At 27.1% G+C, this 14,200-nt stretch overlaps 1 protein-coding gene and 1 long non-coding RNA gene across 2 annotated transcripts in view; both read right to left on the reverse strand.

Moving 5' to 3' along the window:
* Nucleotides 1-4,053: 4,053 nt before the first annotated feature.
* LOC136074906 (uncharacterized) lies at nucleotides 4,054-5,442 on the reverse strand. The gene is made up of 3 exons (XR_010635547.1): nucleotides 5,348-5,442; nucleotides 4,807-4,949; nucleotides 4,054-4,571 (listed from the first exon to the last, which is right to left on the reverse strand). It is a non-coding gene; the product is annotated as an uncharacterized LOC136074906 (long non-coding RNA).
* A 1,536-nt stretch (nucleotides 5,443-6,978) lies between these two features.
* The window catches only part of LOC100197984 (DCN1-like protein 1), a 20,795-nt gene continuing 13,573 nt past the window's right edge, over nucleotides 6,979-14,200 (reverse strand). Inside the window, exons 5-8 of the mRNA XM_065788714.1 lie at nucleotides 12,062-12,192; nucleotides 8,521-8,603; nucleotides 8,313-8,409; nucleotides 6,979-7,464 (exon numbers count right to left, since the gene is read on the reverse strand). Coding sequence (XP_065644786.1) covers nucleotides 7,388-7,464; nucleotides 8,313-8,409; nucleotides 8,521-8,603; nucleotides 12,062-12,192 — 388 coding nt within the window. The 3' untranslated portion in view covers nucleotides 6,979-7,387. The remainder of the gene's footprint in view (nucleotides 7,465-8,312; nucleotides 8,410-8,520; nucleotides 8,604-12,061; nucleotides 12,193-14,200) is intronic.

Consider the following 14,200-nt stretch of genomic DNA (forward strand, 5'->3'; position numbering starts at 1 on the left):
AGGTTAAGGCCATCGCTCTTGACATTTCAAAAGCTTTTGATAAAGTTTGGCATGCTGGTCTTCTCCATAAGCTTTCATTATGCATAAGATTATTGACATTTAAGCATAAGATTATTGAATACTTCCTTTCCAATCGTAGAATAAAAGTTGTCCTCGATGGACAGCACTCTTCTTCTTATTCTGTAACTTCAGGGGTTCCTCAAGGTTCTATACTTGGCCCTATACTCTTTTTAATATACATTAACGATCTTCCAGATATTCTCACATCTAAGGTGGCATTGTTTGCTGATGATACTACCATCTATTCTTGTCGTGATAAGAAACCAACACCCTCTGATTGCTTGGAGGGGGCATTTAAGCTTGATAAGGATCTCACTTCTGCTACAGCATGGGGCTCACAGTGGCTGGTGAACTTTAATTCAGATAAAACTCAACTTTTTTCAGCCAATCGTTATCGTTATATGCTTAGGTTGCATCTTTTTATTGAGCTCGTCACTTTCTTCCTTCGGATTCTATTCTCTATCTCTATAAATCTCAAATCCGGCCTTGTATGGAATATTGTTGCCATATCTGGGGCGGCTCTTCTAATGATGCCCTTTCTCTTTTAGACAAGGTGCAAAAACGCATTGTAAACATAGTTGGACCTGCTCTTGCAGCCAACCTTCAACCATTGTCACATCGTCGTAATGTTGCTTCTCTTTCTCTTTTCTACAAATACTATAATGGGCACTGCTCTAAAGAGCTAGCGTCTCTTGTGCCATCTTATTATTTTGGGATCTGAGAAGATTTATAGTTATTATACATCTTGCTGCATGTGCAAATTTATCATATTGCATCCATTCAACATCTAGATCTGACTCTGTACCACTTCTGCTGCTTTGATTAAAAATTATTTTGTGGCTCATGATGATCATATCTCTCTACGTGTATATATATATATATATATATATATATATATATATATATATATATATATATATATATATACAATCTATTTAAGTACACACACTAAAAAAAGAGGAAGAAATTTCTACCTTTGGGTAGGATATGTGGTATACCCTTAGTAAGGTATAATTTTATACCTTCTTGCTCGCTGAGGTAGTAATTTTATTAAAATATAATAACTTATCTTTGAACGTTCTACCTTAAAAGTATAATTTTTTACCTTAAAAGATAGAAAATCATACCTAACTAAGGGTATATCACATATAATACCCTAAGTTAGAAACTTTTACTTTTTTTTAGTGTGCTCACATACACTCATATCCATATATACACATATACATCTATGAACACATACACATATATGCACATACAACGTTCCACAAGTTAGTTCTAATAATCATGTTTTTATTTCTTTACACAGTAAATGTTATTTTTTTGAGCTTATTTGAAATGCTCATATTATCATGTGGTCTGTGTAATACGAGCATTTTTGCTACTTTTTTAAAGCCTCTGTGGTTTTAAGGGAAAAAATTTTGGGTGTCCAAATATTTTTTCTTAAAACCATAGAGCCAAATCTCTAAAAATCGTTTATTCGCAAAAAATTTGGATCCAGCATAATTATTCTTAAAAATATTCCAATTCTTACTTAAGGTGCTCATAATACCCTGATCTGTCGTTAATCGTATGCAATCGTAATATGTATCATATGTTATTTGCAATAAAATAAAACAAAAGAGAGCAGGTAGCAAAATCAACATAAAACCATATTAAATAGTGACAATGATAATATAAAATAAATAATTAGCAGCAGATAGCACATAGTACTTCAAAGTGAATTATCATTTCTTTCAAGAATGCAATATGCCTAATATATATTTATGTGTATATATGTATATATACCAACCCAGGAATGAGCGGAGACAAATCTTTACTGAAAATTGTGTGAGATAATAACAAACTGATATATCAAGATAATCAGCTAATTTACAATATAGTTAGTAATATATAATGTAACAAAATAATAAAGGTAAATTTAGTAAATTTAACTAAATTTAGTAATAATACAATACATATTCTCACCCGTCACTTCAAAAATATTAATAGTATAAATAATTGGGACCTGTCTTGAACAGAACGCATGCTAATTGTTTTCCATTCCTGTCTTATTTTGGGTTATTCAGAATGTAGAAAGTATATTGTAGTGATTATGTGGTTTGTATGTATTTTTATAAGATATATTAAGTGCATGTATTGCTATAACCTATTTTTTTATTCAAATAAGATATAGGAAATCATTTCGTTTCCGATGCTTTTCCATTCACGTGAACAAGGATTCGCAGTATATATTTTAGTATAATTTATATAAATTATTAACTATATTTTTTTATATAGATGAAACTATATATTTTTATATAGATAAAGCTGTATATTTTTATAGATGAAAATATATACTTTTATATAGATGAAAATATATATATATTTATATAGATGAAACTATATATTTTTAGGAACAAAGGAATACTTAATGAGTTTCTGCATTTGGCTCTGTTGTACCAAAATGACTGATTTTACAATTGTGCGTAGTACTTAAATACTCAAAATCAGCATCATTTATATCTTTTTTTATATATTTCATTCTTATATTCATTATAGCAGCAAAACATGTTTGCTATAGAGTATCATAATAACACAAAATATTATTTCATTTGGCTTTAGGGCAAAAACTTTTTGATTTACACATGAAGATAACTAAAATTTTTAAACTTGCTGATTGAAGTAGATATTCTGCTCTATTGTAAATCCCATATTTAAAAATTAATTATGGAAAATGGTTTCATGCTTTTACAAATATTATAATTGGAATATTTATTTTAAACTTAGAAAATTCTTTGAGTTTTTAATTACATACAAAGTTATAAAAAATTTTAAAAATTGTTGCTTGTTGATTTTACTACTGTTTTTTATTACTAATATAAAACATTGATTGCAATGCTGATCGCACTTCCTTAGACGTTAAAAAAAGGAAGACATGTCTATTGCTTTATTTGCCATGTCCATTTGAAAAGTATAACATAATTGTTTTAACTTGTGTAATATTATAAATTATAAATCAGAGCATAGTTTTTAAGATCTGCAAGTATAACCAAAATACTTTTTATCAAAAAATAAAACAAAAACTGAATGATCATTTTTAAACTTATTTATATTTTTCATTTGCTTTTAATATCTTTTTTTTTATTTCTAAATAAAAAAAAATGCTTTTTCTACACTTTTTACTTTAAACAATCATACATATAGAATGTTATATATTCTTGTTTTGTATGCTTTTAGTGAAATCGTCCAAGATTTATTACAAAAAAATAGCGTCTACTAAGTCCGCTCAACAAAATAGAAGCTCCGTATTCACTAGAAATTCTCGAAATTCCGTCATTATCTCAAAACGTTAGCAGTATGCATTTGTTTAACAGACTAGAAAATCTGGAATTACAAAACAATACAGGGATTTATTGTTCAACAAACAATGCAGGAATATCTTTTTCGCCAGAAAAAATTGAGGTTTTTCAAACATCTAACCGAACTGAGAGTTCACGCTTACTAAAAGATATAGAGATACCTTCCCCTGACAAACAAATGGTTTATTTATCTGCTAACAAAAAAGAGATTTTGTCGTCACCTGAAATAGTTTATAATCTGCTATTGCCATACAAGCAAAAGATTCCTTTAAAACCTAAAAAAAAAAATTGGTCATCGTCTAAAAAAAAAGCAATACAGTCGTCTCCTAAATAAATGTAAATTATGGCATGAGTATGAATATTTACACAGCATTCGATACCATTTATATAAAGACGATGACATCGGGAATACAACCACGATAACGGGAATAAAAAGATTTAAAAAAAAGAACTAAAATTTTATTGAAACAAATTAACAAATTAAAATTTATTTTTAAAAAAGGAAAAATTCCAATATTTTTGCTAAATTGTTTGTTATTTTAAATTTAAAAAGTGAAATGATTCATAACTCAAGCTTTTCTAAACTTAATTTGAAATTCCGAATAAAAAGAATGTCCTTTGAATAAATTAGAATAACTAAAAATTGAATAAAAATATTCCTATGCTAATTCAGCTGCAGTTTTAAAATATTTTTATGAAAACAAAATAAACTTATTATCTTAGTTAATGTTGGTTTATGTTAAATGTTTGCTTTTTTTACAATGTTGTTATTATAGTTTTTATTGCTGGTGAGTTTGTTGGAGGGATGCGAAGTCCCAAATATTAATATTGTCTATAAGCTCTAAAAATGCTGAAAGACTTATGGACAACAATTTATTAGAACCCAAATTTTTTTTGGATTCTAAAAAATATTTTACTCTGATTTGGAGCCCGGAGTAAAACATAGGAAAAGAGAGTTAAACTATTTGAAATACTGTTGATCCGTGAAAAGATTCATCGAATTTTTGCAGAAACTCTATGATAGTAAACCATGTTAAAGTGTATCGACACATGACAGTGATCCTGTTAATAACATTCTTTGATTGCAAGCAGATTTCAGTCAACGACCAAACTTTTGTGCTTTTTAATGTTTATAAATCTGATGAAGAAACAGGTTTTCCTTAACTATTTTTTCTAAAAAATGAATAGGATAATTCATTTAATAAGTTTGCATTTTTAAATTAACAGTAAAAATATAAATAATCTTCAAAAATTTGCCAAGTTGATACTTGTATACAAGTATTAATTAAGTTATTCGACAAACTTACTACGTATCAACTAACAATTAAATATCAATCAAGTTTTAACTTTACTTATAGTATACAAGTATTAACTAAGATAATATTAATAGATACTTTAAAAAACTTACTTGTGTTCTAATTGTTGTTGACATGTTTTTATATGATTGCCAAATGCATTGGGCATTTATTTCCAGAGTTTGATTTCCAAATGAATTGGAATTTATAATTGTTACAAGAGATTGCTTCATTAGTTTCAACAATCAATGGAGAACTAAAAAAAGAAAGGGAAGCTCTTTTATCAAAAATTGCTGTTTTGTTTATTATTTCAAATGCTACGCGTTTTATTTAATGATTATGCCATCAAAGAGCATTTTGCAGTTCCGTTTTCTTCTCATTTGAAAATAGACTGTAATTCGATTGACTACTTTCGGAGGAACAGAATTGTAAATGCATGAAAATTTCCATATGAAGTTGTAACGTCAAAATCCGTTTAATTGTTTTAAAGGAGTTCTTGATTGCTTTTTGAGTAGTAATCAAGCATAACTGCTGTCATAGTGTGCGCGACAAAACGGTCGCTGGTTTTGTCCATCACAACATGATCTACTATTGCCGTATTTTAAACGTCAATTTAACAACAACAACAAAAAACATGCGTTAAATTATATTTACCTTTAGTTTTACGCATCATTTACTTTTTATAATATATGAATTTTTTTGACTTAAACGTTTATAAAATAATTTATTTTTTTGATGTTAAACGTTTATAAAATAACTTATTTACTAAAAAAAAACAAAATAACAATTTGACGTCTTAATTTGTATTTATATAGTGAAAACGTAGAATAATTTGCTGTCATAAATAGAGCTTGATTTTTTTATCCCGTTATTCGCACACTGCATATATAATAAATTATTTGATTGGAAACAAAAAAATAAAAGAAATTTCTAATTTGTTTTTGATAGAGTCGGTTTACTATTACATTTATTAAAAATATCGTTTGAAGATCTATTATTTAAGTATTAGTAACGTTCAACTAGAAATTAAGATTTGAATTGTTTTGACGTTTGACAATTGATACTTGATAAAATTTGCTGTTAGATAAGATTTGTAGTTTAAAAAAATATATTTAGTGTACATTATGGTGATTAAAGAAAAGCTTAATTTCCTTTTTTTTTTTTTTTTTGGATCATGTTGGTTGGCAACCAATGCTATAAAGTATTTTATTTATAAAAAGATAATTGTACAATTCACATCCTGTGAGAAATCAACCTCATTTTGTGTAAATTAGCTTGTTTTTTTTTAATTTCTTTTCCATAAAAATGATTCATTTTTATGGAAGATATTTTCTTAACAGCTAAGTAAAGTTGTTTTATATTTTATTATTTAATGTAATGTATTTTTCTTACTGTTACAAAACAATCCTATTCCAAAAAGGTGAGAAAATTTTTTGAATATCCACCCAAAAAAAAAAGTTAGGAAAACTTGAAGTCTCAATTGAAATTTGAAAATTAAAGTAAGACTATTTGCATCAGTATTTATGAAATCATTAAAAAGTTTAGTTTTCAGAATGGTATTTTCCGATGTTATTTACAGAAACAAAAGACTGAGTTGTGATTGTTATAATAAAAAGATACTCAACAGAAATTAAAAAAAAGTTAAAAGAGAAATGTTTAAAAATTGTTGACACGTTAACATGTGATTAATTGATTAATAGTCGTACGATAACATGTGATTAATAGTCGAACAATGGCATGTAATTAATAATCTTACGATAGCATGTGTTTAATTGTCGAACAAAGGCATGCCGCATGTGATTATTAGTCGTACAATTTACACAAAATAACATGTAATTAGTAGTTGCACAATTGCACGTGATTAATACTCGCCGCATTTTATATTCTTCAGACTTTGATCAACGATTATTAAAATCATAAATTAAAAAACTGAATTTAAAAAACCATATAAAATTTGTAATGAAAATCTCATACTATTTTTATCAGTAAAAAAAATGTATCGAAAAAACAAGCATAAGATTTGTTTTTTTAGATTTTTTAAAAAACTTGAAAGCAGAAATCAAAAAGTTATTTATTACTCACCAATGATTATATGTTATTTTCTACTCTGCTACATTTTTTAAATAAGTTGAAAATATTATTTCCGCGATGAAAAATATTGCATCCCAGAAATATATCCCAGGAACCTATATAATTAGCACCTAAATACAAAAGCAATTTGTTTTCAATAGAATCCATTCACATTAAACGAGTAAAATACAGAAACAAGTATAAAAAACAAACAATTTTTATAATGAACATTAACATCTTATGTATGTACATTGAGATGATTTTATCAAAAAATAATAAACATTGACAATAAAAAATACAAAAACTTTCTAAGTTGTTGAAATATAACATTTTATTTTCAATATAAATATATATTCTTTTTACATGATTAGTTATTATTCAGAAAATCCAATTTGCTATCTTGTTCTCATCGCTTGGAATATAATTGCGTGTTGCAGAAGAGCATATTGACTGGTATGATCTTTAGATGAAACAGTAGTAAAAAATGCAACAACTCTAAACTTGCACTTATAAAAAATGATTCAGCAACTTGCAACAGCCAGACCTCTTTAGTATATATTGCAAACCATGGCATTAAAACAGTAAACTGCTAGAACAACAAGTTTATAAGGAATATCTTTGGCTTCACTTTGAACTACACACATTTTTAAATTGTATGCGTGCCCAAGAAACAAAATCGTCAATTAATACTGGCCATGCACCTTGAAATGGAAATAAGTAACATAAATTCATTGTTATTATTTTATTATTAGAGTTTTTACTATACATTTTTTATAATTTTTTAAATATTGCAAAAAATTTCTTTAAACTTTTAGAATAACATATGCTTCGAATATAAAATCTTTGGGTTTTGGATCATTGGGTTGGAATTGTCTCTTGTGTAGTGGAGTAAAAGAGTCTCTTAAACCGGTCTTTTGTAGAATTGTATTTAAGAAGTTGTATGTAAAAAATTTTATTTAGAATAAGAGATTCCATTCTGAATATTTTTCATTTTCACTTTTCTTTACTCTCCCAGGAAAGTAAAGAAATAAAGTGAGACACATATTAAGTAGACTAAAGTATCAAATCTAATAAAACCATAATAATTGCAAATACTCAATAGTGTCAAATTTAAGGTTTTAAATTTACGAAAAGTAAAATAAAAAGCTTGCATTTTCATTCTTTTAGCGTTCAATTTTTACTACGTTCAATTTTTACTACGTTCAATTTTTAAAGATATAAAAAATAAAAGAGTTATGAAAACACACCGTAAAATTTTTTTCTTTTCACTTTTAATTAACAATTACTGTTTTTTAGTTTGTTTTATTTATAAAAAATACCTTAAAAAAGTAAGAAGTACTAAAAATAAAATACAACCAAATCTAGACAAAAAGTTTTTACAGAAAGTCTGTTTAAAATATTGAGTATTTTTCGGATTACAAGTATATTTGACTTTCTTATACAAATGTGATTGTGATGTAAATGTGATATGTGATGTGATCGACAATAGTTCTTAAATAAAACTTGAGATACTAAATACTTTAAGTTTATATAAAATAAATATGCTCACCTTCCTCATCATAATTTGACATATCATCATTGATCATTAATGAAAAATCCAGTAATAAATTCCATGTATCTTTAGGTATAGAATGTTTTTGGTTTTCCTTTGAATTTTTAATTAGTGTAAAAAGTTAAACTATAAACAAATTTATTTTAAATTCTAAACAAAATAACAAAGAAAAAATTAACAAGTATTTAGCAACAGAAAAACTCACTGTTAAAAACTGCACCCACATATCTAAAAATTTAAATCGTCCTTTGAAAACAATATTCCAATAAGCGATGGCAATATCAAGATCTAAATATATAATACACTCCAGAGTACAAAATATAATACATTCTAGAGTACAACATATATAATACATTCCAGAATACAACATATATAATACATTCCAGAATACAACATATATAATACATTCCAGAATACAAAATTTTTAATACACTTTAGAGTACAAAATTCACTGTTATAAAATTTCAAGATCTAAATACATAATACATTCCAGAGTGCAAAACTCACTGTAATAAAATTTCAAGATCTAAATATACAATACATTCCAGTATTATAGAATATATAACCCAATATAAATAAAAAAATAAATAGAGGTTATGTCTTGTGGTTATAACCACAAGGTTATGTCTTGTGGTTATAACCACAAGGTTATGTCTTGTGGTTATAACCACAAGGTTATGTCTTGTGGTTACAACCACAAGGTTATGTCTTGTGGTTATAACCACAAGACATACAAAGTGTATGAGAGATATAAAAAGTGTACGGTTGTTGATTACTCATAAACAATAAACCACTTTACATTACTTAATGCTTATCCTTTACCTAACGTCAATGAATTAGTAAAATCTGTTGCAAAATATTTATTATTCAGCTGATTTAAAAAGTGCTTATTGGTGATGTACTGATAGCCGATATTCTACTGATGCTGATACCAATGAACTAAGTAATTATTAAAATTAGGAAAATATAAAACATACAACTTTAAATTGTGTAAACTTTTTCATCGAATCAGTACTGGTAAACAAATACTCAGACTCAAATCAGAGCCTAACAATTATTTAAAAGGTATTAGAAAAACTCAATTAAAAAAATATACATTTTTTAGTTTTTTTTACTATGAAAAGAAAACTTTCAGAAAATAAATACAATTTTAGAGGAATGCTTTTTATTTCAATTTTAAAAAGAAAATGGTACTAAGATGAGCAGTTTACTTAGAATTCTTTATTAACTTATTAATAATTTTGTTTAGATTTATTAAATATTAATAAATCTAAACAAAAATCATATACAAATATAGAAGGCTATACGTGGACACATATAGATAACAATTCTTAAATAGGTTACTTTTAAGTGTAACAATAGAACAACACAAAATAAAATTATTCTAAAAGCAACATGGTAACAAAAGTATAAGTACATTCAGCTGTTAAATTAAAGCTTATAAACATCATCTTAAGAATAAACAAATTTGTCTGTAAACAAAGTCAAAATAAACAATTTCTCAAAAAAATTCTAAGTAATGCATAAAGTTTAGATTATTTATCATTTAATTATTATTATTATAATGCAGGATAAAAATATAAAAATGTCATTGGTAGGAAAAACAGTAAACTAATTAAAAAAGGCTGATACCGATTCTGATTGTGCAAAAAGTGGCTGATTAAGCTGATGCAGATTAATCGGTACATTACTAGTGCTTATCACCAAGAAAACTATGTTTATGTTAAATGAAGAAATGCCTGTATTGTCTACTTCATGTATAACTTTCTAGGTTTCATTAAAAAAAGTGCTCTTTTTCTCTAGATCCAGATCGCTTAAAGCCATTAATTGAAGTGCCTTTGATTATGCCATAACTGATTCTCTCAATCAGGTTGGAAGATCAGTTGCATTATTTTCTCGTAAACTTTGCTTACTGAAATAAACATTCTTCTGTAGACAAGGAAGCTGATGCTATTATTAAATCTCTGTGAAAATGGGAACATTATCTTGTTGGTCATTACTTTACCTTTGTCACCAATTTGTCAGCGTTCTGTCTCTTTTATGTTTGATAATAACACGAGTGGAAAAATTAATGAATGCACTTCAAAGTTCTATCCTCCACCTCAGAATGACAAAATTCAGAAGTAAAGGATAGAACTTTCTTCCTACAACTATGGCATTTATTGCCCTGAACGTAACAACTTTGTTGCCAATGGCCTCTCTAGATTTTGCTCCTCTATCATAATAAATGGACCCTCTCTTATGGGACCGCATGAATCTCTTTGTCACCCTGGAATTACCAGTATTATTTTATAAATCAAAGAATCTTTTTCAATTGATGATGTAAAAAAAACATTTCTTTGTGTCAAATTTGTGCTGAATTAAAACCTAAATATTATGAAGCAACTTTAACCAACCTTAAATCTACTCAACCTTTTAAACAACTAAGCATGAATTTTATAGGACCTTTTTTGTCTTCATAAGTTAACAAATATTTTTTAACAGCTGTTGATGAGTTTTCGAGGTGTGTCATGCTAGACAAGAATAAAATGAGGATAGAAAACTAGGAAAAAATAATTTCAGAATAGAATGTTTTATGATAGAAATAAAGAAACCTTACTAGAAAAGAATTTTTACAAAAGAATATTTTTTGGCAAAAATTTTGAAAAGAAACTTGAAATACTTTCTAAGAAAGAATATTTTTTAATAAACGTAAACAACTTGCTTGGAAAGAATTTTATTTAATAAATGCGAAAAACTTGCTAGGAAAGAATTTTATTTAATAAATCTAAAAAACTTGCTACGACAGAATTTTATTTCATTAATCCAAAAAAACTTGCTAGGACAGAATTACCATTTATAATAAAAGTGAATCACTGATGAATGATTCAGAAATTTCAGATAATCTTTATTATTTCACAAAGATTTTGTTAGAATTAGATTATACTCATAGTTTAGCATTTTGTTGCATTAGAATAAATATTTTGAAGGGCTTTATGCAGTAAACTAATTTAATAAAAAAATCCAACTAAGATTTGTGCAAATAGAATATTATATAGTAAATTTGAGATATTTTATTAATAAAATATTTTGAATTTTAAATGAATTTTTCTGATAGAACCAAAATTAATGCGATTATAATTATTTAACATTTATTCAATTAAAAATCATAACTGTAATTACCAAATTGCGCGCAAATTCTTTCTTAAAATTTCTTTGCTAGCACGTTTTTAAAATTTCTTTTCTAAAATTTCTTTGCTAGTACGTTTTTCCAATTTTCTTTGCTAGAAAGAAAATGACTTTTACTTGTGCGATTTCTATCCTAAAAAAGTCTTTGCTAGCAAGTTTTTCATTTTTCTTTGCCAGAAAGGATATATGTATTTCTTTCTTCTTTTCTATCCTTCAATTATTTTATCCTAAAAAGTAATCATGTTTTTTTCTATCATAGCAAGAATTTTCATGTTTCTTTCCTAGAAAGGCTTTCCTGTATTGTTGTCTAGAACCGGCCACCGTTTTTGAGATTTCCTTTAGTATTTCCTTGTTGTTGTATATCTACTTCAACCATAATTGAATGTTTAACTCAACTTTTCACTTAATTTAGTATGCCAGCTTTTATAAATTCAGATTGAGGTACTTGCTTCACGTCAAACAAAAGCATAAACTTTTATAGATAAGTGAACAATACTGGCTTCACATAATATATTCTTAATGTTTTTTATAAACGTTTCGCTAATCAAAGTAATCTAAGTTTTACTTAAAACAAATACCTAAACATTTTTGTCCAACATTTTTTCCAAAGTTAAATGTAAACTGATAAAGCTCTTTGAACTTTGAATGATCTTTTAATTCAGATTCTATAACAGGTAAAGCTTTTCGAAGTCCATCAATGCTATCACAACTAAAATAAAAAATAGAAAATTACTTTTTAAACAATAGTTTATTTTTCTATTAAAAGTTCTTGATAAACAATCCACTCTGTCGACATTATTTGCAAACTGGGTAAAAACCTTCATACCTATTTCAGAGACACTAACCAGTCATGTTGAGTAGTGATTTTCTTATTTTATTTATCAGCTTTTATTTATTTGCTTATTTTAAATTTTATTTTATTTCTAATTTAAAATAAAAGCTCAAATAAACCAAATATACTCTATTCTCATTCTAAAAATAACAATGCTGTCAATAAGATCTCATGTGGCTTCTAAGATTTTAAGATCTTGAGCAAACACTCACTCTAATGACTCCATCTTTTTTTAAGCAAAGTCATTCTCAACAAGGCAGCAAGCAACCATTATTAAAGTTAGGAGTTACCAGAAAACAAAGTAGAGCAAAACATCATAAGTCAGGAATGAATTAAGACAAGAAAAATTTGAAGCTTTGATGTTGAAGAAAAAAATATTTTTTTGAAAATAAAACTAATAACAAATAGAGCAGATTCAACAACATTTCTAATGCATTTTTGGACCTTTTCTAAAAGAGCAAAGGTATCATTAGAGAAACTTACAGATAAAACATTAATATTCCATACAAGAACAATAATAGTGACTAATAGAGGTAGAAAATGGAATCAAGAGTAAGAAGATGGCAAGCACAATAAAAAAGGTTACTAGATTCTAACTGTGCATGGACTAGTTTTCATAAGAGGTTAATAATCTGATGCAGAGTAGAAGACTCTATAAGAGAGTTGCTATTAATAAATATCAAAGAAAATCAACAATAATGCAATAATTATTTGGAGTAAAAAACTGAGTTTTATTAGAACTGAGTTTTGCTGGAGTTAAAACTCGCAAGCTACTGCAAATCCCAAGCTGTTGAAGAAGAGAAATTACATTCAACTGCTTGTTTTAAGCAATCAAAAAGTGATGCTTTTTTGTCAAGAATGGATAATATAGTATTGTAATCCACAAATAGACCTTAGTTACAAGATTTTCATTAAAAACCATTAATACAGATGAGAAACAACACGAGTCTAATATTTGTGAAATATAGGTGAATTTCAACCAAGCATGACTTGAATATTACAATAGGAAAGGAATGATTTAATAAGCACAAAAACTTTCCCAAATATGAAGATAGCATATAGACTTTAATATATCAAGAACAAAAGCCCTTCCATCCATCATTCCATTCCATCCATCATTTCCATCTAATGTGCATACAACCATTCTGTTTCAATGCTTAACAACTCAGCCGTAAAATAAAAGAATCAAAATCCTTTTTGATTGTTAGTTGTTAGGATGCAATAGAAAAAGTTTGTTTATTGAAGACCTTGCTAATGATAGTTAGAAGTTATTGGACAATAGTAAGAGTTAGAGGGGGTTGGGCAATAGTTAGAGTTAAAGGTTTTTTTTGTCATCAGAGTTTTTAATAGTACAAAAAAAGTAGAAAAACTAGATTCAGTTAAACTTGTTAAATAGTCTAAAGAATATTAGAGAGTTCTTATGCAAGACTTTTTAGAGAACACTTATTTGTGAGATCACTTACAAAGGATTGTGACATGAACTTTGTTAGGACCACAAACTGTAAAAGAGTTTGAGTCAAAAATAACTTTAACAACAGGAGCTGGAGTGACTAGGATATCCAACCATGGATTAACCTGTTTCTCTGAGTTGACATACATTTAGATTGTCTTTATTAATGCTACTAACTTTTGAGATACAAGATTTAGTTAATTGAAAATAATGAAAATAATAATAACAAGACTCATGCAGCACCTTTTTCCATCATTTCCTGCAATAATAAAAAGACCTTTGTTTACAAGAGCGAGAGTGTTACAAGAGTGTTGTTTCATTGAAAAAGAAATAATGATGATGAGAAACAGCAGATGCACATGAAGGTAACCATGTGATACATGCATACAGTAAGATTTGATTTGAAACCAACAAAAAGGGATAAAAGCATCCAAG

Source organism: Hydra vulgaris, chromosome 01, assembly GCF_038396675.1.
Source record: "Hydra vulgaris chromosome 01, alternate assembly HydraT2T_AEP".
NCBI lineage: Eukaryota > Metazoa > Cnidaria > Hydrozoa > Anthoathecata > Hydridae > Hydra > Hydra vulgaris.